Below are 26878 nucleotides of genomic sequence, written 5' to 3'. Positions count from 1 at the left end.
CAGGCTCCGGACGCGCAGGCTCAGCGGCCACGGCTCACGGGCCCAGCCGCTCCGCGGCATGTGGGATCCTCCCAGACCGGGGCACGAACCCGGTTCCCCTGCATCGGCAGGCGGACGCGCAACCACTGCGCCACCAGGGAAGCCCCTCTGATCATTTCTGAAAGCATCTGCTTGTTTTGCGTGCTTGGCCTCTGCCTGTGCCCTGACCGATCCCGTGGTTCCCACCTGCCCCCTCACCTGCCCCCAGGTAAGGACCACCCACCTCGCAAGCCTGCACCAGGCCCCTGGAGCCCCCGCCCAGTGAGGCCCCCTCCGAGGCTAGCAGGGCCGGTGTGGTCTGAAGGCGCTACGGCCCCTCCGGGCACAGAGGGGTATGGACACCCCAGGGCCAGGGGACAGCCTCCCTGTAAGCGCCCAGGCAGCCCGGGGCATCCCTGCGGGAGCCTGGGGAGCCCTGGAGGGGGACGTGGGAGCTGCCCGGGGTCCTGCTCGGCTAGTTCTGGCAAGGCCCGGGTGGGGGAGGCGGGAGGGGCAGATGGCCCCCACCGTGGAGGTCCTCCCGCCTTCTCTCCTAGCCTCCCGCTTCTCCTCGGCCTCAGCGTTCCCATTCAGCTGGAAGGTGCAGGTTCAGGTCCCACCTGGCACTTAGGTCGTGTGACCCCGGCGGGAAGCTAAACTCCCCACACCCAGCTTTCTGCTGAGCACAGCGGGCTCTCCCGCCCTCGCTGGGTGCTGGGCCTCACGCTACACGGCGCTCGTGGACGGGGCCCCCGGGGTCGGTGCCCACCCCCTTCTCTGTCCCTGGCGGCCATCACACCTGCCTCACCTCTGCTGGGACACCCCTCAGGCTCCTCAGACCCAACACCTCCCAGTCTGAGGCCCTCCCCTACCTCTATCCCGTGGCGTCCTGGGGCCCCCCACGCACCCAGGGCCATCCCAGGTGAGCAGGGGGGTCCTGAAGGCATCAGCGGGCTCTAGCGTCCCAGCCCACAGGCCCTAGTGGGCCTGGATGGACCCAACGTGATCACAAGGGCCCTCATAAGAGGGAGGCAGGAGAGTCAGAGAAGAAGACGTGACCTCAGAAGCAGAGGTCAGAGTGACGAGGGGAGGAGGCTACCAGCCCAGGAACACGGCAGCCTCCAGAAGCCGGCCAGGCGAGGAACCACGTTCTCCCTGGAGCCTCCGGAAGGAACCAGCCCTGCTGACACCTGGTTTTGGCTTAGGGAGACCCATTTTGGACTTCTGACCTCCTGAACTGTAAACTTGAGCTGTTTTAGGGCCCCCAGTCTGTGGTAATCTGTTACAGCAGCTGTAGGACACAGGTGCCTCTCCCACCCCTGCATCCACAGCCCAGGCCTCCGCCCTCGCCTTCTGGGACCCTTGCAGTAGCCCGACGGTGCCTGACTCCCGTGAGGCCTCCGGTCCTGGGGGATCCTCCCTCTGTCCCTCGGGCTCCTCGCTGAGGGTGGGGCTGCAGGACAGGTGCCACGTCAGAGGGTTATCTGGGGCTGAACGAGCTGACGCGTGCAGGGCCCAGGAGGCGCGGGCTACATTTCAGTCATCAGATCGTGGTCCTTGCTGGGACCTATGTGCCGCCCCAGTGCCTGCCTGGGACCCTCAGTGAGCAAACGGCCAAAGGCCCTTCCTCTTCCTCGGGCAGACCCGTGGGAAGACACACTCTGGGTGTAGCAGCCCTAGGTCGCGGTGCACAGCCCCGAGCCCTTGTGAGGACACCCCGGTGAGGTCGCCTGCATAGGACCCCGTGCACCAGGGAGCACCAGCTCCCTGCACCTCTGCCCCCCCAGCACCCGGCCTCGGAGGGGGGGCCCGCGGCTGGGAGAGAGGAGGACGGGTGAGCCTCCCACAGACTCCGGGAAGGTGTTCTCAGGAGCGGGGCTGGGCCGGCACACGGAGGAAACCTCTGTGAGCAGGGACGCTCCGAGGGCAGGCAGGGGCGTCCCGCGGGAATTGGGGGGGGGGCGGCGGCGGCGGCGCGGGAGGCAGAGGGAGCTGCCCCGAGACGGACGGCAGGGACGCACGCCGGGCGCTGCTCGGAGCTGCTGCCGGGCTGTCGTGCCCTTTCCTTGCTGCCACAGGGACCTGAGGGGTGGGCCCGGCCAGCCTCGTGTCAGAGGCGAGAAGGCGGGGACTCAGGAGGCCCCCCGCCAGGCGTCAGGCGGAGGCGCCTGGACCGGCGTCTGTGCTCACTGCAGACTGAGGGCCCCGAGCAGCGAGGCTGAGCCGGGCCCCGGGGGGCGGACGCCCGCCCGGCCATCTCAGCAGCCAGCGCCGACCCCCCGAGCCCCGGCCTCCATCCCGGGCCGCAGGCACCGCGATGACCCCCCGTTCGCAACGCTTAGCAAAGAGGAGAGCGAGGCTCGGGGCTGGAGGGCTGTCCTCAGAGGACGCCCGGCCCTCCGGCCAGCCGCCTGACGGCCCCATCCCGGGCCCTGCCCGTTCCCGCAGCCCAGTGCCGAGAGCACGTCCTGGCGGGCTGGAGGGGTGAGCCTGGCAGGCAGGCCAGACAGACACCCCTCAAGAGAGGGCTGGTGCTGGCCGGGCCGCTCGGGCAGACGGCAGCCGGCCCGGACCAGCAGGATGCCTGACGAGCCCCACACAATTTTTCACCCCGTATTTTTCCAATAAAACAGCAGTTAGACACCAACCGCAGCCATCTGGCCGCCCGGCTCCGGAGCCTCCTGGCAGCTCAGGCCGCCTTCCCCGCCAGCACTGAGCGCCCAGAGCAGGGCCGGGGTGGGGCGTGGGGAAGCACGTGGGGGTTCTGTGGCGAGGGGAGCGTCTCAGGGGGGCGGGGGGCCTGGTCCCGCAGAAGGGGAGGCGGCGGAGAGGTTTTCCAGCTGTCTGTCCGTCTGTCTGCGTGTCGGCCTCCGGGGCTGGGCTGCTTGGAGAGGCCTCGCTGGTTTCCGACTGTCTGTCCGTGTCTGGGAGGCACACTGTCCCCAGCGTGTCTGCACCTCGAGCCAAGAGGCAGAGCCCGAGGCCGGCGGGCAAGGGGCGGGGGGGCCGGGGAGGCAAGCAGGGCAGGAGGGCAGCAGTGGGCCCTGGAGGTGCAGCCGCCCTCAGACCCTGACCTCAGACGCTGGCAGGCGCGGGGGAGCAAACTGGCCGGGAGACACGGAGCCCTGGTCTTCCCGCCGCCCTGCCCAGGAGGAGGCCTCCTTGGGGCTGCCTGCCTGGCACGCCGTCCCCAGCGCCCAGCACGGGGTGGAGTCAGCGCCGACAGACCCCGGGCACGGGGCTCCGCCCTCACTCTCCCGCCCCACCTGCACACCCAGCTGCATCTCCTTCGCCGAGCCGAGCAGCCCGGGGGGCTTCGGACCGCTGCTTCCAGCCTGCTGTGCACCGAGGAGTGTGGCAAGTCGAGCTTGTCCCAGCTTCGTTCAGCCTGCTCGTGGCCAGGCTCCAGGGGAGGCCAGGGCACTGCTGTCAGTGGACGGTGTTTTCCTTGCCACCTGTGCTCTCGCGGCCTGGGAAAGGCAGGGCTCTGACCCGGAGCGCCGCAGAGGGCGGACGCCTCTCTCTGCTCTCCCCGCCCTATGGGGTGGGGGAGGCGGGGGATAGTAACTTTGGCCGAGGTCCCAGGCAAGTGTCCACCCTGGCCCTCTGACCTGCGCCTGCTTTTGGACGGGCCCGGAGGAAGTTACTCATTGCCCAGAAACCCATCTCGGGTAAAGGACAGAAGGAACTCCAAAGGTCTCTCCACACCCACCGCCCCACTCAGACCCAAACAGCCTCGAGTAACCGGGTGTCCCTGACATGGAGGAAACAGAGAGGTCTGGACCGCAGGTGATACCCTTGGTGCATAATTAGTGTTCCCGGGGAGCACTGCCAGGGTGAGGCTGTGTGTCAGGGACCTCCCAGGATGGCGGCTCCCCACCGCACTTGGATCAAAAGCTGAATTTCTTGCCATGACTTTTTACAATGTGGCCTCTCTGAGCTCTTCCCCTCCCTCCCTCCCTCCCCCCCTCCTTCTGCTTCGGCCCCACTGGACATTTTACACAACATCCTCCCTGCCTCACCATGCAGGAGGTGATCAGTCAGGTTGTAAGATCAGTGATGTGGGGAAGGGGAATGTAGATAAGATGGCTGGTGCTACAGCTGCTTCTGTGGATTAAGAGGTGACTGTGAGGAAGGAAGCCATATGCCAAGAATGGCCAAGCAGAGAGACAGAGGAGCCCGATGACCGCAGACAGGCCATGCCAGCCGGGAGGGTCCACACCCGGCCTTTAGGTGAGAAATGCAAACTCTTTCTTTAGTCCAGTTCCATTACAGCTTCCTCCCTGACACGGGGCCATGTGGTAGACAGTTGGTGTCTGCACCTTGAAAGCCAGGACAGAGGTGCAGGGAGTTTATCATGTAGGCAACAGAGGTCTCTGCGTCTTTCTGGTAAGGGCACAGATGTGAGCTGGCGAGCAAGGAAACTGTGCCACGCCCAGAGGAGGGCTGGTGAGGGCAGGGTGAGGGCAGCTGCAGCCTCCAGACCTACAGCCCAGGCGGCCACGCAGGGCCTGGCGAGTCCCAACAGAGCAGCCAGCGCTGACCACACACATCCCCGCCCCGGCGGCAGAAATACCAAGATTCGTCCATGCTGTTTGGTGAATAGCCCTGGGGCCCTAGAGGGGGCCCCTATCCCAGGGGGCCGCTCTGGGAAGCCCCAAGACCTCTCCACCACCAGGCAGCTCTTGGGCTCCGTCCAGGCCCCCTTCTCCAAGCGGCACCATGGTCAGCTGCGTGGAATCTCGGCCCTGGCCGCTGGCCTGCATCCCAAGCTGTCTGGAACACACCCTAGTGTCCCAGAAGCCCCATGTGCTCATGGAGAAGGCAAACTCGGGTGACCGGGGAGGAATCCTGTACCTTTCCCTGGCTCGCCAGCCAAGAGGCTTTCTGCAGCATGGCCCGGCTCTGCCCACTTCAGGGGGCCCATCACCCCACAAATGGCAGGCTCAGTCACCCTGTGCTAGCTCACTCAGAGCTCACCATAGCCCAGGAGAGGCACCCCATCACTCACGGAGCAGGTGGCGACAGTGGGAGGCTTCTCTCTCCCTCCCCCTGCCTGGGCCCCACCAAGGGCTGCCCGCGACGGAGCCAGGGGCGGTCACACGCCCATATCGCCTGTGCAGCCCACTGGGGGCCCACTGCCACGGCCACGCCGGGGCCCAGTCACCATGGGGAAGACTGGGCTCTGCCCCTCCTGAGGACCCCTGGCCGCCGAGGCCCGGTGAAAGTGCCACGGGGTCAGCCCCAGCGCAGAACCCAGTCTCGCCCAGCAGAGGCCTCTGGAACTCGGGCCCTGGCCCCCCAAAGACCCTCAGAGTGGGGTCCTTCCCTCGCGCTGCACAGGGAGTCGCCAGAAGGGACTGCTGGTTCCAGACCCCAGCCCAGACTCAACCAGAGCGAGCTCCCGGGCCGCCCCCGGGGACCGCGCCTGCTGTGCCCGTCAGTCCTTGGCCAGGCTGAGCTCGGGGCCACCGCCGGTGCGCGGGTGGGCGTGAATGCAGAGGAGGCCAAAACCACGGCCTCCGGCTAGCCCTCGGTCACAGCCTGCCGGCCTCCGGGCCCGGGGTTGACGGCCCCAGGCAGAAGTTCTCGGCGTGCCTGGTCGGAGCTGCCATGTGGGGCTGTGCCCTGGCTCGGCCCCTCCCAGCGCCTGGCCTCCACTCCAGGGTCCTCGCTCCGGCAGGAGGGGTGGACCGAGGGGTGCAGGGAGAAACATGCCAGGACCAGCGCTGACCAAGGGGCCCCTGGACAGAGCAGTCAGCAGCCTCAGGGTCTCAGAAGCCCCTCCCCACACCGCCCTCAGAGCAGCCCGTGGCCTCAGAGAGCGTTCCCTGCAGATTTGCAATTAAAGGAGGTGCTGAAGGTGATGGCCCAGCAGCACTTTCCCAGGTGCTGCGATCTCATACACTAAAGACATCAGGAGTGGGGCTTCCCTGGTGGCGCAGTGGTTAAGAATCCGCCTGCCAAGGCAGGGGACACGGGTTCGAGCCCTGGCCCGGGAAGATCCCACATGCCGCGGAGCAACTAGGCCCGCGAGCCACAACTACTGAGGCCTGCGCTCTAGAGCCCACGAGCTACAACTACTGAGCCCGCGAGCCACAACTACTGAAGCCCGCGCGCCTAGAGCCCGTGCTCTGCAACAAGAGAAGCCACCGCAGCGAGAAGCCCGTGCACCGCAACGAAGAGTAGCCCCCGCTCCCCGCAACTAGAGAAAGCCTGTGCACAGCAACAAAGACCCAACGCAGCCAAAAATAAATACATAAATTTATATTAAAGAAAAAAGACACCAGGAGTGACAGCTCCTACGGAAACGCGGCGCCTGTGCCAGCGCCCACCGGCGGCCCGACACCCTGTCCACTCACAGCATGGCTGAGGGGGGAGCACTCGGGACCACAGACACTCCCTAGCTGCCCTGCCCTCTGGCCACCTTCCCAGGACGGTCTAGACCACAGCAACGACTCCACACAGGGCCTCTGGGCCACTCACCTTGGACGGTACATCCTCAACCTCACCCGGCCACACCTGCTCCTCCCCGATTCACCACGCGACTCCCGGCCCCTCCCGGCCCTGGGGATAAACGCTCGCCCAGCCCAGCCCAGTACCCTACCTCATGAGGCTGGTCATCTGTACCCCAGGCATCCTCTGCAGGCCTGCCCTGACCCTGAGCACCCTGCTAGCCGCCCTGTGGGTTCTTTCCACACTTGCTCACGTGCTTATAGGCTGCTCTGTGCTTGAGCGTGAAGCCTGTACGAGGGGGGCTGCTAGCCGCCCTGTGGGTTCTTTCCACACTTGCTCACGTGCTTATAGGCTGCTCTGTGCTTGAGCGTGAAGCCTGTACGAGGGGGGCTGGCTGTCTGTCCGTCCACAGCTCCTGCCCACACAGGCCAGGACACACGAGAGAGGCAGCAACTGAGGCTCTCACACCGCACACACCTCCCGACGGGACCACGTTCCAGTTCACAGAAACTTGCCTAGACACCAGTTGGTATTCAGCTGCCCTTCCATCCGCCTCACACGAAGAGCCCTCATGCACACTGGCCCCACTGCCTGGACACTTGTCCTCCTTGGTGCCCAGTGCCACCCCTGGGGGGGGCCCCACCCCGAGGACAAGGGGCTCCATCACATCGGCGCGGCCACCTCCTGCCAGTCTCACCACCTAAGACTCTTCAGGTGGGCTGCTAGCTCGTTCACCAAGGACGGTGCACCCAGCCTGCCCGGGTTCCAGCTGTGTGACCTCGGGCGGGTTCCTCACCCTCTCTGTGCCTTGTCTCCACTTCTACGTCAGGCAGCGACAGTTCCTGCCCCACAGGGCTTTAGGACAGTGAGTGCCAGGCGCCTGCACCCGCTGGGTCTCCTGCCTGCTGCTGCTTCTGTTGTCGCCCCCGAGAGCCCGTCCCGAGCGGCGCCCCCAGCTGTATCCCTCCCACACAGAGCTCAGCACACAGTAGGTGCTCTGCAAATAACTGCTGAGCCAAGAGCTCTTCCCCTTCCCCCAAAACACACAGGGCCCGGCAGATGGCCAGGACCAAGGACTCCTGCACCCCAAGGGCCAGGGCAGGAGCTGCAGAAAGGAGCGCAGGATGCCGGCCCCTCCGGAAGGCCCCTCGGCTGTCCCTGTGGTAACTCTCCCACTGCATAAATCCCAAGTTAGTAGAAACGTCATCATTCCTGAAAAGCGGGGGGCAGGAGGGAACTGCGAGGGGCCAGGCGCTGTTGCTATTAGCGGAAGTCTCTGTTTTGGGGTGATGTTTACGGCCCCCAGCACGGAAACGCAACAGAGTGTGGCCCCGCTCTGCCTACGGCTCCCCCATCCCAGGGAACCCTGGACTGAGACAGCTGCTGACAGGCCAGGAGCCGAGGCCCGGGCAGCGTCCCAGGTGCCAGGGTGGACGTCTACCGCATCTGGTCCTCGGCCAGGTCGGGGAGGGGACCGTCACCGCACACCCCACAGGAGAGCCACGACCTTCCTGCCTGCTGGGGTCCAGGGCAGCGGGGGGGCGGCAGGGGGGGGTGGCAGGCTTACCTTGTCGTCTCCGTCGCTCTCGCTGTCGCACTGCAGTGGGGGAGAGAGAGAGAGAGGTGAGTCAGCGCCCCACAGGCGGCCGGGTGCCAGGGGGTGAGCAGGTGGCGGGGGGGACCTGGGCGAGGGGGAGGGCCAGAGGAGGCGGCTCTGGCCGCCCCACGGCCCGACTCGGGGCCTCCGGTCTGGGATGGGGGTGCCCCAGCCCGCAGGACCAGGGGCCCAGGCGCCGGGAGCTGGGAGGGATCTGGGGGCCTAGGCAAGCCCTGGGCGGGAGCTCCATCGGCGGTGGGCTGGTCGTGGGGGCAGGCGAGGCGGAGGTGGGACAGAGGAGCGCTCGGGGCCCGGCAGATGCAGACCGGCGCCGGCCCGCCCAAGCTGGCCCGAGCTGGCCGGCAAGCCCAGGAAACGCGTGGGGCAGGCTCCGTCCCGGTGCTGAGCTCTCCAGGCAGTGGGGGGCCGCGGTGAGAGGCGAGGGGCCCTTGGCTGGTTACGAGGCCGACGGGCCAGGGCTCAGGGGAGGGACTCTGGGCACCGCCTGGGCAGGGGGACAGGGAGGCCCAGCCTCGGGCGGCCTAAGGGGCCGCAGGGAGAGCGGGGGGCAGTGAGGGCCGGGACCCGTGGAAGACAGCAGTCAGGACAGCCTGTGCCGCAGGTGCTGCCTGCCGGGGTGGGGGCCGCCCGCCCCCCGCCCGCCCCTGCAGATGCCCCGGCAGAGACCGCTCCACGTGTCAGCACAGCTGGTTAAGGGAAGATTGTGAAAATCGTGCAAACAAATCCTCGTTTTCCATTTTCAGTGAGCAGAGCTTTAAAAAGAAAGCCTGCTCTAGAAACCACAGCAATCTCCCCCCTAAAAGAATATAAACCATAAAGAATCTCTTCCCAGCAACTGTAATTGTGACACGTTTATGTCAAGTGAATTATATTGCTGAAAATAAATCTCCCCGGGACGCACAGGAGGGTGATGGGCCCCAGGCAGACATGTGGAGGCGCTCCACAGGCACGTGCTGTTTCCGTGGGGTCCTCCACCAGACCCATTCTGCGATCGATCGGCACATGCCCTCCGCGCCCTGGGGCGAGGCCCGGGGGCGGGGGTTCAATGACAGAGCTCACGGAGTTGTGGCGACCTGCCTTGTGCTTTATCAGCCACTCACTGCAGGCGGAGAGTGACCCTGGGACAGGGGGGATCTTCCTGAGGCTGACAGCAGCCCCGTGGACCCTCTGCCCCTCAACCTCGCACTGCACCCTGCAGGGCCTGGCCCAAGACCTCCAGGGCGGGTGTCCCTTCACAAATGGCAGAAGCGACCACGGGCCCAGTCTCCTGGCCGTACAACCACGGTGAGAGGCCAGGTCCGCCCCTCGTGGCTGGCCGGCTCCAGCAGGGTGGCTGAAACCCAGAGGCAGAGCAGGAAGGCGAAGGGGGGAGGTGGGAGATGAGGCTGGAAAGGCGAGTGGCCAGAACGTGCAAAGCTTCACTGCGCAGCGAGCTTGGACCGAGCTCTGTCGTGCGGCCGCAGGACCGGCACTTCCGGACCTTCTCTGTGCCAGGAGGGAGGGGTGGGGGGAACCGGGGGGTCGTGGCCTGTGGGAGCGCGGCCTGGAGGGGGGCTGTGGGGGACAGGAACCCCTCTGATGCTGCAGAATTAGCCGAGCTGCCAGACACCCCGAATCAGGCCTCTTTATGCCGAACTAGCCCTTGAGGTGGAAACTCCAATCCCATCAAACCGTCAGGGGGCCGGGCCTCGGGCGCAGCACACCTGTCCCCTGGGCAGCCTGGAAGCACCCCTAGGCCTGGCCCTGCTCCACCCCAGGCCCGGTTTCATCCCTTCTGCACTTTCGGACGGTGCCACTGGTGACAGCTAAATGATCTGACATCGAGGAGGGGGTGAGGGTGCTTTCCAGCGAGTCCATGGAGCCTATAATTAACCAAACAGCTCACCGTTTTCAGCCAGCACAGGCTGCGTTGCAAATGAATTCACGCTATTAAGTCCTACTGAATTAATGTTTAACGGCAGTAGAGTCGGAATTGAATGAGGCAATTAATCAGGACAAAGAGGGAAAAAGAGCCACATCTGTCTTGTGGGAGCTGCCTGAGTGAGGCGACCTTCACGGGGTTGGGCTGGGCTGAGAGGTCCTGGAGAGCTCATCCTGGTATGGGTGGGGGTCCAGGCGGGGAGTCCACAGAGCAGGGGACAGACCCTAGGCCCCAAGGGATGTGCTGGGTATGGTGGGAGCCCAAGACATGGGCTCTGGAGCAGACGCCTGCTCTGACGCTGTGCTGCCACCTACGCTGTGCAGCCCTGGGCAAGTGCCATGACCTCTCTGTGCCTCAGTTATGCTTCTGTAAAACAGAGCCAACGGTCCACCTACAGGATTGTTGTACAGCTTATATGAGTGAATACGTGCAAAGCACTAGGACAGCGCTGGGTGTGTACTCATCATGATATACCGTGTGGTTGTATTTTCACCACCACCGCCGCCACCGCCACCACCACCGCCACCACCACCACCATCACCACTACCACCACCATCACTCATTATTGTCTTCCAACTAGGCCGAGAATGAGGGGTTCCCCTTTGGAATGGCTGAAGGCCCAAACCTGAGAGTTTCAGGGAGGTGTCCCTCAGCCCTGGAAGTGCCGGCTCTTGCCGCTGACCTCATGGCTGGTGGCCAGAAAGGGGGCGCTCCTTGGCCCAGATGAGAGCCCAGCATCAACCCCATCCTCCCCTGCTGCCCCCAGCTCCAACCCCACTCAGGAGGTAGCACACCCCCTACTTGCCGACCAGTTCCTCCCAGCCTGGCCGAGCCAGCGAACAACGAACCAGCACGACCGCTCGCTCGTCCAGGACCATCCCCCCTGCCCGCCCTTCAGGCAGCCCACAGGGTGACGGTCCCGAGCGCACCGCTCACGCGAGGGACCTCAGACCCCGTCAGCCCAAGCCCGGGCCAGGCGACTCACGCGTGGCCGGCGACAGGCAGCCCGCTGGGAGCTCCAGGACGCCCGGCGCAGGCCAGAGGCAGATGTGAGCTCAGGGCCCCGCATCCCGAAGTCCCAAAGCTCAGCTCCGCCACGTCCCAGGCCACCGTGGCGCTCACGCCAACAGATGTGACGAGGGGACGCCCAAGGGTCGGCTGCGCGGCGCCCACGTTCACAGCCGTGACGTGACGAGGGGCCCATCCGTGGGGGGACGTGGCCTTGAGACACAGCTTGGGAAGCCGTAAGCTGGATGAGGCTTTGTGTGGCCCAACTGACCTAATTAAAAAACAAATTCGCCGCCAACGTTTAAAAACCTGGAGGTCTCTCATGAGATCCTGCGTCTTGCTGAGAATGCGGAGCCACATGCCCACGTACAGCCCTGCCCAGTGCCAGGCAGGGCTCCGCTGGGCCCCCTCCCCGCCTCGCCTGACGTCCAGGGCCCGGGTGCTGGCCCTCGTCGCCTGCTGGGGACGTAGCCGCACGGTGGGGCCTGGAGCCCGGGCTCCATCCTGCCTTCGCTCTCGGTAACGGCGGCTGCTCGTTTCAGCTCTCTGGGCCTCAGTTTCTCATCTGCCGAGATGGGGGGCCTCCGGGCTGCGGTGGCTTGGGGTGAAATTAGCCAGTGTGGCTGGAGAGCTCAGAGCAGCAGCTGGCTGGCAGCCTGGGCTCCGTAAACGTGAGCTGCTGTCGCCGTCATCTCCACCTTCCTCAGCGTCACCTTCACCATCACCGCCTTCATCAGCACCACTGTCACCTTCGCCGTCACCGTGACCTGCCCCAGCCCCTCCTTCCCTATCGCCCGACCCGCCCCTGGAGGCACCCGAGTCATCCACGGGCCTGGGCACAGACGCCGTCGCTTGACAGTGCCTGCTTCCCCGGGGGCACCTGCACAGCAGGTCTGGAGAGCTTGGCCTCCGTCACCGAGACCCTTCCAGAAACCTGGGCAGCTACTTGCTTGGGGCGAGGGCTGCTCGCTGGCCTCCACAAATTGACACGGCTGTTCAGCAGCCGCAGAGCCGGGCCTTGTTCTTCTCTCAGAGCGAACGTTAATTACCGCTGCGCCACAGCAGCGCTGAGGAAGGCTGCCGTTCCCACTCCCCAAACAGAGGCATGAAAAATTCATGGGCAGGGAGCCCTGCTGCTGAGCCGGTGCCCCCAGCAGACGTTCCAGCACCCAGGGCTGGGCCAGTCACCCCCCGGGGGCGGCGGTGTCCCTCCTGATCGCTGCGGAGTCTCCACTGTGCAACGGAGACACAGGTCGAGGGGCGGCTGGGGGGCTGCTGGAAGGAGGGTGTGAAACGGCCCCGGCTCTTCTTCTCACTCAGGAGGCCCCACCTCCATCCGGGGGTCCAGCAGGCTCAGGGCCAGCGTGGTCTGGCGCTTGGAGGCGGGGGTGGGCCGGGCCCCTGCCCAGCAGCAGGGCCTAAGCTGCACAAGGGCCCGCGGGGGCCCTGACTGCAGAGCTGCCGGGGGCCAAGGAGGGCCGGCTCCTCCCCCCGGCCTGGGCCGGGCTCCCAGTGGGCACTGTCACCTGCAAAGGCCTGAGCAGCCGCGAACCGAAAAAGCAGGCAGGATCCGCGGTCTGTGTGCGAGCGGAAGGTGACAGGACGTTCCGTTCAGGCCACCTGAGCGTGGCGGCGAGGAAGGTCTGAGCTGCTGGGCAGCCGGTGCTGACCCCCGCTCTGGGGCGTGGCCACGTGGCGGAGGTGTGCCCGGGGACGCCCAGGTGGCACCAGTCCTCGGGGCGGGCAGCGCTCGCTGGGCATGTGCTCGTGGCTCACGTGCGCCTTGTGCACGCCTGAGCGCCAAGACATGGGAGTCGTGCTCCGAGGCATGTCACACGTGGGCACCTGGCACCCTGTCCGGGCGTGCTCTACCCTAGCGTGTCCTGCCAGATGTCCCACGAGTGCGTGGCACCTGAACGGTCAGGCGACCTGCCATGGGGCCACGCGGGCCCAGGAGCGGTGGCTGTGTGGACAGTCCGTGTCTGCGCTCGGGGCTCCCGCCCGTGGCCCGCACATCAGCTCCAGCTTATTAAACACTCTGCTTCCAAAGCGGCTCGCTTTGGAAGAACTGGGGTAGGAGAGAGGGACCCCAGCCCGGGCGGAAACGTCACCTTCGTTTCTGCTGCAAACGCTCTATGGGGACGTAGAACACATGCCAATTAAGCGATTCAGCTAACATACAGGGCCACGTGAGGAGCTGTGAACCCCAGCCGGGCAGGGAGCAGCCTGGGAAGAGGCAGCGCCGTTTGGTTACGCTCTGGAGTGGGAAGGCCGCTTCTCATCCTTGTACGCGCACCTCCATCATGAAAAGGAGCACCGCGGTGGAGGGTTTCAGCCCGGCACCCTCTCCCCGTCAGAAGTAGACCCTGGGGGCCCTCGGGGGCGGGGGTGCCAGGAGGGCAGTGCTGGGGCCTCCGCTGTCTCATCTGCGGAATGGGGTGCCCGTGGGGTTGTCGGGTGACCGGGTCTGAAGTGCTGGGAGTCGAGCACACGGCTGGGGAAGGCTGGCACCACCCTCTTTCAAGGGCGGCTGCGGCCACCAGCGCTCACCGCGGCATAAGCCCGCTTCACAGATGAGAAAGCAGAGGCTCAAAGGGTAAAGGGATGTATTTGCGGCCACATGGCCACTGAGCAGGGGCCGTGAGCTGGGTCCAGGCCCCAAATGGCCCTGTGCCACTGTCCACCTGCCCTGGAACCCCAGGCAAGCCCTGGGACCGCAGGGCTGGCAGGAGTTGGGGCAGAGAGAGGCAGAGGCCCAGAAAACCACAGGCACGGCGCTGACGCTCTGCTTGCTCACTGGGCTTGCTCTCACACGCTTCACTAGTCCCCACCGCAGATCTACCTGCTTATGGACGGGGAAACTGAGGCGGAGCGGCTGGGAGTCCTCCCAGGGCGTGGCTGGAGGCTGGGTGAGCAGGGCGCCCACGTGGTCAGGGCCCCACGCCAGCGACTCCCTCGTGGTGGTCGAGACTGGCCTGAGGCCCCAGTGCTGCCCCTGAAAGAGCCCCTGGCCCCTCGGCCCAGGAAGTCACAGTGGGCCCTGATTAATTAGGCGTGACGCCTGGATGGTGGACCCTGAAAATCCCACTCTTGTTTACTCGCTAAGTCACTTTTTGCGAGTGTTTGGGCTTTAAAGCAAAACAAAGCACTAATTACTCAATTAACAAGCAATTAAGTTACTGCACCCTAATGGCGGGCGTGGGCTGCCTCTGTGAGCAAAGAGAAGCTGGGGAGGAGGCCACCGACAGGCATGCGCCCTGGGGACGCCATCCGGCACAGGGTGGGCGCAGCCGGGACACAGGGGCCCGAGTCCGCCTGGGCCAGGTGCTCAGCCCACACGGCCCACCGCCTTTCCCAGGCCCCTCCAGGCCGGGTGGGCTGAGCCCCGCGGCCCGTTCCCCGTTCCTGCCTGAGCACCTGCGCCTCGACGGCGGGGAGCCGGAGGTGGCAGTGGGTGGAGCTCTGGGGGCCACAGCGGCCGCCAAGCCTGGCTGAGCAGAGAGGGCCCTGCAGCCCGGCCGCGGGTCTCGCGGGGCCTGCGAGACCGGGGTGGCGGGGGCTGGGGCCCTCCTGCACTTTCGGACGCGGCTGAGAGCTGCCTCTGAGGGAAGCCACCGGGGACACGGTGCGGGGCTTGCTGGCAGCCCAGCGTCGTCCCAGGCCCCAAGCCTGAGCTGCCGCTGTGGACGCCGCGGCTTCCGAGCGGCCAGCGCGTGCTCTGTCTTCAGTGGGGAGAGTCTGGGGTGGAGCCGGCGCCCAGTGAGAGGGGAGGCGGGCACAGCAAAAGCCGCCCCTCCCAACCCGCCAACCTCAGGAGGACCTGGAACAGAACTCCAGGCCTCCCCGCGCCCGGCCTGCGCGCCCGGCCTGCCGCCCCGCCCCCATAGCCCCGCTAGGCCGGCCCGGCCTGCCGCCCCGCCCCCATAGCCCCGCTAGGCCGGCCTTCCCCGCCCTTCCCCGCCCTTCCCCGAGCTGCGCTCGGGCGCGCGCAGTGCTCCACAGCCGCCTAGGCAGTCCTGACCTCGCCCTGCAGCCACCTTCAGTTAGTTGCTAATTTGTTTATCATCAGCCTCCTTCCAGTGAAACCCAAGTTCCCTGAGAAAAAAGATCTCATTCCGGGACCTCCCTGGTGGTCCAGTGGTTACGACACCGTGCTCCCAACGCAGGGGGTGCGGGTTCCATCCCCGGTCGGGGAAATAAGATGCCACGTGCCACGCGGCAAGGCCAAAAAAAAAAAAAAAAAAAAAAAAAGTACAACGATCTCATTCCTGCAGTCCAGCGCGGGCAGGGAATGAGTGACTGAATGAATGCCTTGCGGGGTACACACAGACCCCGGAGAGCACAGGCAGGGAACGAATGAGTCAGCAGATGGATGACTTAGGCCCTGACAAGCGACCAGTCCCACCCTCCTCCTCCCCTCAGGGGCCCCGAGGGTCGGCATCCAGAGGGTGCTTTGGGTGTCACACAGAGTGGGGTTCTGCCTGTGCTGGGGGCCGTCCCCACAGCATTGCCTAGCACCTCACGTAATTCTGGAATGTTCTGTCAGACAAAGTTCACGAAGCCGACAACCTGCTCAGTACCACCAGAGCCTTGACCCTGTTATGAAAAACACACCGTTCCTTTTCATTTCCTCCCGGCGCAGTTCCCACAGATACCAAGGAGAACTGGGGCATCTCCTTGCGGGTAACTTTTCCAAGGGCGACGAGGATGCACCGCGAGCGCCCCGTGGCCTCTGCTCGCGCACCCACGCCGGGACTCAGGCCAGGCACTCACATCGCGAATGAGTCGTTTTCCCCCAGCAACTTCTCTTCCCGTCACTTTCACCGAGGGCCGAACTCTGCTTTCTAATTCTGTGCTGGTGTTATGCGGTCCCACCGTGAGGGGCGATGCAGGATGCTGTGACAGTGGGCGCGGAGGGCAGCCCCGTCCTTCCGGGGAGCCCTCCCTGAGCCCTCCACGCAGGCTCCGCCAGCCGATTTGCAAATCTGCTGCCCCCAGATGGGCCAAACGTGTCTGTCCCTGCAGCCCCCACCCTCCGTTCTATGCCTCATCTGTCCCCACCAGCAGCTCCTGGCAACAGAGCAGCAGCCACATCACTGCTCAGTGCCAAGAGCGACATCCGCCTCATTCCCGGGGCAAACGTGGCGTCCCCAAATCTCCACCGGCCTCACGGGCCACCAGCTCACCTGACATCCCCCCGCCACTGGGCCGGCCACATCGTGACTGTACTTACACCTGCACGCACGCACGTGGACTCACGTTGTCACGTACACGCACACACCTGTACACGTACTTGCACACATGCCCAAGCACACACACGCTGACACACAAATGCTCACGTGACGGCTAGGGTCCCATGCACTCTGTCCCCTTAGGAACGCCCATGCCGCAGGTACCCGGAGAGGCCGGGCCCCTCCTCCGAGCCTCTCCTCGGATGGCACCCTTGGACCCCGAGCCTCAGGGCACCCTCCACATCCTCTCCCCTTCCTGCTTCATCTGCTCCATGCGCTTTTGCTGACACGACACTCCTCTGACTTGCTTCCCCTCTTGCCCATCTGCCCCTCCCTCCATGGCCTCCCCGAGAGCGGGGATTTCTGGGTTCTCTTCAACCCTCTGACCTTGGGACCTGGAGTGGCACCTGGCCCACAGCGAGGGCGCCACAAATACTTGGGGACGGCCAGCCGTCGCCGCTTTAGGACCCACTTCCCGCCCACCCCCGGCCCCGCCTGAGCTGCAGGGGAACAGGCGGGGCCTCGCCACAGCTTTTGGCTCCCGTCTCAGGGGCCTTGCTGGGGCCTGGGTCCAGTCCTTCCTCCACACCTAGGGCGGTGGGTCACACCAAACCCGCTCTCCGTTTTCTCATCAGCGGCTCTCCCCGCAGCCCTCGCTGGGCTGGAATAATGAACGATCCCGTGTCAGGAATGAATAAAAGATGGCCCCTGGCCCTGCCGCCCGCCGCTGACCTTTTTGGAGTCGAACGTATTAATATATTCTCCTGTTGTCAGACTCAAAGCGCTAACCGCCTTATGAATTATTTATCAACACAAAAAGTCTTAACCAGAACGGTGTTAACATTAATTCCTAACCTTCTGGGTCCCGGCAGCCCCGCCTGTGCCACGTAATTGAATTTCACTCCCAGCGGCCTGCCCGTCACCCACCCGCTGCCCAGAATGACCGTCCCTCCAGCCGTGGCTCCTGGCACACGTGGCCGCGGCCTTGAGGGGCTCCCTAGAGCGTCGGCGTCCAGCCTCTAGGGACGCGACGTGACTGCACGAGTCCTCGGCTCGTGCAGCCTGCAGGTGCGGGGGGGGCGGGGCCTCCAGGGGCCTGAACGCTCGGGGTCCGCCCGCACCCCAGGCTGGGCCAGGAGGGGGGGCGCCCGCCGCATCTCGGCCTCTGCAGCCGCCCCGGGGTGGGAGCAGGCCTGGAGGGGCGGGAGGGGTGGGGCCGGGGGCAGAAACTGCTGCCTGCCCGGAGGGGTGGGGGAGGAACCTGGGGAGGGGGCTGCGGCGGCCCCCACGAGCCCTCCCAGAGCCCACTGCAGAGTGACCACGCTGTCCAGAGCTCGGCCTCGGCCCCCCACCGCAGGCTGCGCTCTGGAGAGGTCCGCAGCCAAGCGCCCCTGGATGCCCGCCCTCAGAAACGGTCACGGTGAACGCTGCTGCCCTGAGCAACTAAGTCAGGGCAACCGGTTACTTAGCAACCGATGACAAACACACGAGTGAGAAGAAGCTCGCTGGCCTGGCGAGGGGCGTCCTGAGGCGGCAGGGCCACACTGCGGCAGGCATGTTCTCGGTCGCCCTCCCATTGAGGGCCGAGGCCCATCCCCTCCCCTTGAACCTGGGCTGGCGTGGCTGAGCCGACCAACGGAAAGCGGCACACGTGCCACCAGGCCAGCCCCAGGGCTGCCTTGCCTCCTGAGAGCCCCGAGCCGCCCCACTACCCCACGGGGAGACGCCCGTGGAGGGCCTCGAGCTGCCACGGAGAGGGTGGGTCCGTGCCCACCCAGGAGCCAGGGGTGTGAGTGAGGCCACCTTGCGGCCTGCCGCCCAGCTACGGGGGCAGAACGCCCAGAGCTGAGTGCACAAAGCAGTGGGATACGACAAGACAGCTAGAACACATGCAGCTCTGGGGGCCAGTGGTTTCTAGAACGTCCCAGGGCCTTCCATACGGAGAGCAGGGGAGGGGAGGCACCCCGTACAGAGGCCAGGGGCTCGGCATCGGGACGGAGGCGCCTGCAGGGCAGGGGCGCGGTAGCGTGTCCGGGGTAGCTTCTCCTGGCAGTGCCTGCAAAGTGCCCAAGGGGGGCCCAGATCCAAGGCCCACTGAAGGCCTGCCCCCGCAAGTGCCGGCTGCAGGTGTTCTCCCGCCAGCGGCTCCATAACGCTGGGCGGGCTGCTGCGTGCGTCTCAGCTCCTACCTCCGCAGCGGGCTGATGCCTCTTCATGGGTCTGCTGCCGGTTTGAAATAAAATAATGGGGGGTGGGGGGGAGTCTTTTAAAGATGGCTGCAAAATGCCATGGAGACTTGAGGTTTTCTCACGAATGAACGCTCTCTTGCCACTAGATCTGACCCTTGCTCAGATGACAGCACAAGACACACACGGGTGACGCGCCCACGTCAGCCCCGAGGCCGGGCAACCCAGCCTGAAGCTTCAGGCCCCCAGCGAGCAGAGGGCCTCCCAGCTTCCAGTCCGCCTTGCTGACCAAGCCCCAGAGCTCCTGCGGAGCCACCCACCCAGAGGAGCGCCAACGCCTGATGTGTTGGGGCAGCTGGGACGAGCCTTGCTGAAGCCATGGGCTGGCGGGCCCCTCCCTTCCTCCTTTCGGGCCCCTGGCGCACCTGCACCCCAGCCAGCATTTGCCCTTGGCCCGACTTCCCTGCTGGCTCTTCCTGGGACGCTGCCCCTGACCGCTGGCACGGCTGCCCCCAGATGCCCTCCGCCGCAGCCAGCACGCTCTGGAAGCACCCGCCGCTGGCGTGTCTGCTTTCTCCCACCGTCTCCCCACCGGGGCAGGGACCCCAAGACTCGCTCTGCTGTGCCCCCAGTGGAGCACGGCCCCGAGGGCGGGCGGCGCAGCGGCCACAGGCCTCAGTGATGCCCCAGGCAGACACGTGGAGTGCGACAGCGGCCCGCCGCACAGCGCAGAGGGTAACAGCAGGGGCCCGGCAGGCTCGCGGATTCGCCCCGCAGCCCAGTAGGGCGGGTCCCGGGGCTCCACTGTCTTACAGATGAGAAGACTGGGGCACCGGGTGGCACCCAGCCCGGCGGCTTCACTCCTCTCCCGACCTGAGACCCTGCTGGGCCCTGCCCAGCGGGCCGCTCACCCCCCAAGGCTTCGCAGGACGTCGGACCGGCAGTGCAGCCTCCAGGCGGGCTGGGGCTAGTGGCCTCTGGCTCTGCCACCCCTGCCCCTCCCCTGCTTGACACCTGGGGGCCACACATGACCTTCCCGGAGGCGGCTCCAGCGTGTTCCTGACAGAGCAGAGCTAGGGGCCAGAAGAGTCACCGACCCGGAGGGCCAAGCCGGCCTGCTGGGTCAAGCACCCGAAGGCCAAGGGGCCTGGGGGCCCAGGGCTCCCAGAGGCAGGTGGCTGTCCAGATCTGTGCCACCCCAACCTGACTGTGAGCCGTGGGGGCTCTGAGACGGCCTCCCCCGGCGCACGCTGGGGCGCCGTTTCATGAGAGGGCAAGCAGCATACAGCAGTGGGGTGGAGGGAGTGATGCGGGCTCAGGGCCAAGAGGTTGGGCCAGGGACCCCCGGGGAGCACAGGGCGCCTCCTTCTCCCACCCCAGCGTCTGGCCGGACAGAGGGTGGCCGCAGGAAGTTTCCTGGCCGGGAGGGCGGGTCCCCAGGACCCCGGAGGGGCCCGGATGCTGGAGCCCTCAGGGGGAGGGCGTGCTGCCCTGGCCTGCCTGCTGCACACCCCGCCCGGGCAGGCTGACCTCTATGCGGGACAGCAGGGTCAGGGGCCAAGGACCCGGCTGCCTGCAGAGGATGGCCACAGACAGAGGGGCCCAGGGTGTGCCCGTGGGAAGCCCCGGCAGGCAGACCTGTCAGACGCGCACGGCTCCCCTCGGGGCCGCTCGTGCCGGTAAGACCCCGAGTCCTTGACCGCTCCTCCGTCTACACCAGCACCCCTCTAAAGCTAGCACCCACCCCCCATGCCAACACCCCTCTGCCTGCACCACCTGCGCCTACGGCACTGTGCAGGTCACCTGCTTCTCTTATTTATCACTTACTCTGTCCCTGCTCTATCTGGGGCCTAGACCGCTTTTAGGAAGAACCTGCTGCCCCCCTGCCTAGAGAGGCCCCCCACCCAGTGCCCACTCACAGGAAGCCGAGCAGAGGCCCTGAGGGCCATGCCCTTCCTGGTGCCACATCCACCGACCCAGGTCAGCGGCGAACGGCCCGGCTCTCCTGGGCGCTCTCCCCTCCTGGCCCTCCTCCCCAAGGCGAAGGCCCCCAAGGCGAACACACCACGGTCTGCTTCCCTGGGAATAACCACCGCGCACGTACCCACGTGCCACGTTCAGAATCCCTCGCGCTGGCCGAGGAAGCGGAGCCGACGCCCGTGCCCCGAGCCAGGCCAGGAGAGGTGCTGGATGACAGAGGCAGCGGGACACAGGCTCTCTGTCAACCTACAGGGAAGGACTTCCGTGTCCTCCACCCGCTCAAACGTGGGGCACAGCTGCACCCCAGGACCCTGAGAGGTGGGCTAAGTGAAGGACAGACGATGGAAGAATGGACGATCAGACGGATGGATGTGTGGGCAGGCGGTGCCTCCTGCCAGAAGGCTGGCTGGGCACGGCTGGGGTCGCATCACAGGTGAGGACGCTGCCCACCGCACCCCCGCCGTCCCTGGCGACCCCTCCCCAGCGGCCGGCCGAGGACTGTCCTGTGCTCAGAGGTGGGAGGAGGATGCAGTTCCCGGCTCCAGGGAGAGCCTGACGGGCTTTTGGGCTTTTGTCGCTTTTGTACGAATTACGGCTGCTCGGAAGTGGCCCGAGGAGCAGGGTGACGGAGGTCGTAAACCCGCCTCGTAGAGACGGAGCCTGCCGCAGGGCTGCGAGTGGGGCAGCGGGGCGGGTTAGAGGAGGCCCGGGCCGCCAGAGCGTGCAGGGAGCGCTGCAGGGGCCGAGGCGCTGCGCCGCTCCCGCGGTGGGCACGGGCGCAGGCAGGCCGCGGGACCCCGCCGCACGCGCCCACCAGCCCTCCCGGCCCCGAAGGCTCCCGAGAGCCGAGTCCCCCACCACGCGCTGCACCTCATCTTCAGCCACGATCGCCCCTGGCTTATGGGCAAAGCTGGCAAGTGACCTGCAGGGGGCCCACCAGGTCCCCCGCCCCCGGGGGCCCCCTGCTCTGCCCTCCCGAGCCCCAGACGGGGCTCCCAGAAGGCAGGGCTGTGCCGCTCGCTCCTGCCGGAGAGGGAAGGCGTCCACAGCCCCTCCGCACGAGCCTAAGCGGTGCTTACGACAACAGGGTCTCAGGGAGCCACGCCGCGCCGCCCGGAGCCGAGGCCGCACCGCCGCTACTGCTTCCTCCCAGCTCTCGGGACCCCGGTAGCCAGCCGCCACGCCGGAGGAGGCCCGACCAGCCCGCCGGGGAGGCGCACGTCAGGGGAATTGAGGCCACCAACGACGAGCTGGCACCAGGCCCCGGGCGGGGGAGGAAAGGAGCCTCCCGTGACCCCCAGATGTCGAGGTGTGTCCTCGACAATGAGCCCCGGCGCCCCCCTCCCCGCCCCTCCAGACAGACGTCCTCGGCAACAGCTGGCTGGGCACAGCGCCAGCCCGGGCCCTGCCAGCCCTCGTGTCGGCTCTGTCTGGGCCACGCCGGCTGCTAGTTTTAACTCTGCCCTACTGCCCAGGCTCCGAGGGGAAGGGACCAGGCAGGGGCGCGCCACAGGCCGCAGCAGCCCCCTCCGTGGCCCCGGGGCAGGGCGCCAGCTGGGCCCTGACACGTCTTATTCACCCACTTGCACCAGGAACGCGAGGTGTGGAGGCCCGAGAGCCGGGGCTGGTGCCGCAGGGCAGGTGACGTGCGATTGGCAGGCTCTCTGCAGCCCGGCCAACAGCTCAGAGTTCATTTCCAGACACCCCCTGGAGGCAGTCACGCCCGTCAGCTAACGACGCCTTGTGTGTACGTCTGCATGGGGGCCACCCCGGCAGGTTTGGCAGGTGGGGCCCCGCCCGACCCAGGCGAGCCTGGGCATCCTGGAGGCCGGGGTGCAGGCAGGTGCCCCTTCCTCCCAGCCCTCCGCCGCTCTACTGGGAGCCAGGGTTAGGGGCTCACTGGCCGCCCCCGCGCTGTTGCCAACACACGACACACGACACACGTGGGCCCCCCGGCCCAGGGCCTTCGCAAGGGCCACTCCCTGTGCGTGCGTGTGTGTCGGGGCCGCTCCGGTGGGTGTCAGGGCGAGGTGGGGAGGCCTTCCCGCCACGCGGCACTCACCACCTCCACGGGGGACGCTACTCATCCCCGGGGCGGGGGCGTTGGCTGTTGGATCCCTTTCCAGCCTCCGTGATGCTCAGCCCAGGTGTGCTGAGGGGAGGAGAGAAGAAACAAATGCACCCAAGCCCAGGGGAGGGCGGGAGAGGTGCCGAAGGCAGCCAGCTGGGGGCTGTGCCTTGGGCTCAGGCGGGCGAGGTGGCGGGCAGGCTTTCTCCCATTGGTGACGACCAGGGGCCGGGGGTGGGGGGTGCGGGGCTGGGTGGGAGGGGACGGCAGGGACGCCGGGGTGTGGCCAGTGCCCGGGGTCCCTTAGCAGAGACCCTTCCTGACAGTGGGCGCTGCAGCGGGTTCCCTGCCCCCGTGCCTCAGTGTCCTCATCTACAGGGTGGGCAGTCACTGCCAGGATAACAACGTCCACCTCGGAGGGTGGCCGTGGGACACCTGCCCGGGTCACTGCGGCGTCACTGCTGCTCGGCGTCCTCCGCTCCCGTCCCCGGGCAGCACGCTCGGGGTGGGGGCAGGGCCGGCCTCCCGCCTCGGCAGGAGTCTAGATACTCATTTCTCTTTAATAGAGGAAAGCCCCAAGTCCCCTGCTTCGGCGGGAGACGAATCCTCGTGTCCTTGGTTGCAAGCAGCCAAATTAGGAAAATTACTTTCTAAGTAATTTCACGGCACTAACGAACCTCTGACGGCGGGCAGGGGAGGCTGCACGGAGCTTTCGGGACAGACGCTGCTGAGGATGAACGAGAACTGGGGATTTGCTGTGGATAAATCTCGGCAAATTAAACTTTTTTAAGTATGGTCTATGAACCAGGTCAGATGACAAATGCCCCCCCCCCGCCCTGTCACCTAGTGGGGGGGGAGGGGGACGCTGTCCGGGAGAGGCAAAGACAAGCGTGACCCCTGCTGGGCCTGAGGCCCCAACTGCAGACACGCACAGACGGCAAGGGACACACCGGCCAAGGTACATACCCACACGCAATGCCACGTGGCCAGACACACACACACGTGTATGCGGAATCACAGTTGTACATGTGCAGATGCACCCGTGCCACGTCCAGACGCAGGCTCCCAGATGGACACTTACATGCAGATATACACACGTGTGGCACACACCCACCTGCTACATACACAGATGCGTCCGGGCACCTCCGGACAGACATTCGAGAGGACAAGACCCAGACACACACACAGGTGGCCAGAGAGAAACACGTAATGCTTCTACGCGTAGGCGTGCAGCCGCACGGCCACACAGAGACACCGCCTCAAGGCACGTGCATGTGACCGACCGATGTCAACACACAGGGGTACACAACACACACTCCCGTTCACTGAGAGCCAGGCACAGACACGGCCCCCAACCTGAGTGGCACCCCAGGTGTGTCTGGGGCCTCCACAGTGAAATCTGGATCTAGAGGCAGGACTGCAGCCGCCCTGAGCTCGGCCCAGCTGGCCTCCAAACCCCAGCCCCCTGGCTCCTGGCAGGGCCGCCCGCCTGCCCCCAGCCCCGAGCCGCTGCCTGCTGGGCAAGGGTCCTCTGGGCCCGTTTCCATTCCTCCAGCCCCAGGGGCAGCCCCACCTGCTACCACGCCAACTGGGCAAGAGGGCCACCAGGGCCGGGTTGACCACGCATGCCCTGCGGTGCTGGCCGGCACACGCCAGGGACCTGCGGACACATCTGCGCACGCCAGGGCCTGGTGCACACACAGAGGCGTCTGCAGACATGGTTCAGGAGCCCCACGGCGGAGCAGCAGGCTGGGCCCCCGCCCGCCACCATCTGTCACTCCCGTGCAGCGGCGGTAGGGCGCTAAGCTGCAAGCAGCTGGCATGTTAATTACAGGTTCTTCTCCAGGAAACATTCAAAGCAGCGTTCTGGGGAGAAACCACGAATGACACATGGTGATCTGGAAGCGGAAGGGCCGCCCAGCAGCTCTGGCAAGGAGACTTGGGGCAGGGAGACCCCAGCTGCCCTGGGCATCTCAGACCCAGCGGGAGGCTCCACACAGGGCGCCCCTGGGCCAGCCTCTCGGGGCTCCTGGACCCGCTGGGGGGGCGTTCTGGCCGGTGGGCGCGCTGGCCCCCGCCGTCCCCACTACCGTGCCAGCTCGCCCCCGTGCAGACCTGCACCACACTACCCACCACCTCCCACAGCCCTGGTCCTGGCCCGGCTCCCGGCCTGAATGTCACTGCCAACACAGGCAGCTCCAGGGGACGCTGGTGTGTCAGGACCGCGCAGGCCCACGGGAGGAAGGGGCAGCACGGGCCACCAACCGTGACCGTGACCACAGGTGAGAGCACCAAGGCTGCCCAAGGGGGGCAGAGGCCTCCCCAGGAAGACACCCCTCGGCGGCCCCCGGGACCACCGCCCACAAGCGTCCAGCCCCCCGGGGTCAAAGGCTCGAAGACGCTATGGCCTGGCCCGGGGTTAGAGGCAGAAGGCAGAGCTGCCTGGGCCAGCGGACCCTGGGGGTCGGGGAGCTGGGGGGGAAGACGGCCGGGGATCCATGGCTGGCCCTGCCACCCGGGGAATTAATGGGTTAATTCCACACCCTGTAAGAACCCCTGTGATTTACAGAGGCTGCCTGTCAAACCCTGGAACTCTGGAAGTCGCAGTAAATCAGGGGCTGCGGGGATGAGGCGGGCGGAGCCCAGGACCCTGCCCTCCAATGAGCCGAAACGGCTGTAAATCTGCAGAAATGGCTTTTATGGAGCTCTGGGTTTTATGGTGTCATTAACAGTCCTCCTGATACTTAAGAGGAAATGAAATAAAGTCGTGAGGAGGGGGCTGGGGGACAGGGACGGGGCCCCCCCTTGGCTGGAGTATCAGGCGGCAGCAGCCCGTCCCCCTCCTGCCCCTGGGCCCCAGACGACAGCTGAGGGGCTGGGGGCTTACACCCCGGTCCAGACTCTCCGGCCTGGCCGAGTATGGTCCGGGAGATGGTGTCAGGGCGCTGGGGGGCAGCTGCTCCACGGGTGGGACCCCCGGCACCAAGCGCTGCCCCACAGGACCCAGAGGCAGAGCGTCTGGCCCACCCACGCTCCTCGCAGGCCAGGGCTGCAGGGCAGGACCCCAGGAGGGACACTCCCTCGAAACCTCTGCCCACTCTGGCCCCATCCCCAACCTGCACCAACCCCCCCTCCAGCCTGGGGGCAGCGCCTGGCACAGTCGGGGCTCCTGAGGGCCGGGGTGCGGGGAGCAGACAGCAGAAGCAGGGCGGGAGACTTACGGAGTAACCTCTGCCTGAGACCGCCTGCGCCGAGCTCTGCGGGGAAGGAAGAAGGACAGTCAGGAACCGGTGGCAGCCCCTGACGGCCACCCTCCCCTCCGAGGACCCGAGCCGGCAGAGCCCGGCGGCCCCCTGGGGCTCTGTGCTGGAACTCTGGCCTGGGGCCACGCCGAGCACCACGGAGCCCAGATCAGCCTGCGGCCTGGCTTGAAGACCGGCACCAGGAGCCTTCCACCCCCAGACCTGGAGATGTGGTCCAGCCCGGTGGGGCCTCCCCACGTTCCTCGGGGAAGCGCTCAGCCCTTGGCCAGATCTCAGCCCCTCCCAGAGGACCGACCCCACCTTTCCACACGGGGTTCTGGGCCAGGGGTCGACCCCCTCTCTGTGCTCAGGTCGACCTTTCCCTCACCAGCCACCAGCCTCCCAGGTCACAGGGTCCAGTGGGAAACCTCGGGAAGCCTTCCTGGAGGAGGAGCTGGGCAACTGGGGCCTCAGATGTCAAGATGTGGGGGTCAGCTGTGGCCTGGAGGCTGGCAGCCACCCCAGAGGTCCTGTGAGGGTGACCCCAACAATGCCTGGTGGAGCTCCCTCTGGTTCAAAAGGGCATTTCGGATCCGATGGGAGAGACCAGTCAAGCGCATTTCACCAGCTCCCCAGGGCTGGCGGTGGTCACCAGGGCTGAGCCCTGAGGTGCAGGCGGACAGGACATGGTGACCGGGCAGGTGTGTGTGCGGGGGACATTGGCGCAGTCAGCGAGGGTGGGCTTGTCTGAGGTGTGTGGGACCCACAGAGCAGGGTCCAGACCGCACTGAGGTCCAGATGCCCAGATTCTTCTGGGAGGGGTAACCACTGCAGCTTGGACCGCTCTGCTCTGCCCGCTGAGGCCAGGCCACCCTGGCCGGCGCGGGCCAGCCCCTGGGGGTCTGCCAGGCCGGGCTCACCGCAGTGCGGGCCCCTCACCACCGGGGGTGGCCCAGTCCCAGGCCCTGCTGATGGGGGTGGGTAGGGTGCCATAATTGCCCCCAAGCTTGCGCCCTCACGCCGCTGGCGCTGTGCTCAGAATCGGTCTCAGTTCATTTACCCCGGCTGGCAATTAGAGGAGTTCGAACTAGGGCAGCCCCCGCGGCCCCAGACAATTACCAGCCTATTTTCCCATCTTGTGGCAACAAGA

The 26878-nt window shown here is 66.2% G+C and overlaps 1 protein-coding gene across 2 annotated transcripts in view; it reads right to left on the bottom strand.

The window, feature by feature from the left end:
- FBRSL1 (fibrosin like 1) overlaps window positions 1–26878 on the bottom strand; it is a 93362-nt gene that overhangs the window by 32081 nt on the left and 34403 nt on the right. For both annotated transcript variants that reach the window (XM_055080552.1, XM_055080553.1), the window contains exons 4-5: window positions 25708–25743; window positions 8042–8071 (exon numbers count right to left, since the gene is read on the bottom strand). In XM_055080552.1, coding sequence (XP_054936527.1) covers window positions 8042–8071; window positions 25708–25743 — 66 coding nt within the window. The remainder of the gene's footprint in view (window positions 1–8041; window positions 8072–25707; window positions 25744–26878) is intronic.

This window comes from Physeter macrocephalus, chromosome 19 (assembly GCF_002837175.3).
Source record: "Physeter macrocephalus isolate SW-GA chromosome 19, ASM283717v5, whole genome shotgun sequence".
NCBI lineage: Eukaryota > Metazoa > Chordata > Mammalia > Artiodactyla > Physeteridae > Physeter > Physeter macrocephalus.
This window is presented reverse-complemented; position numbering and strand designations above follow the sequence as displayed.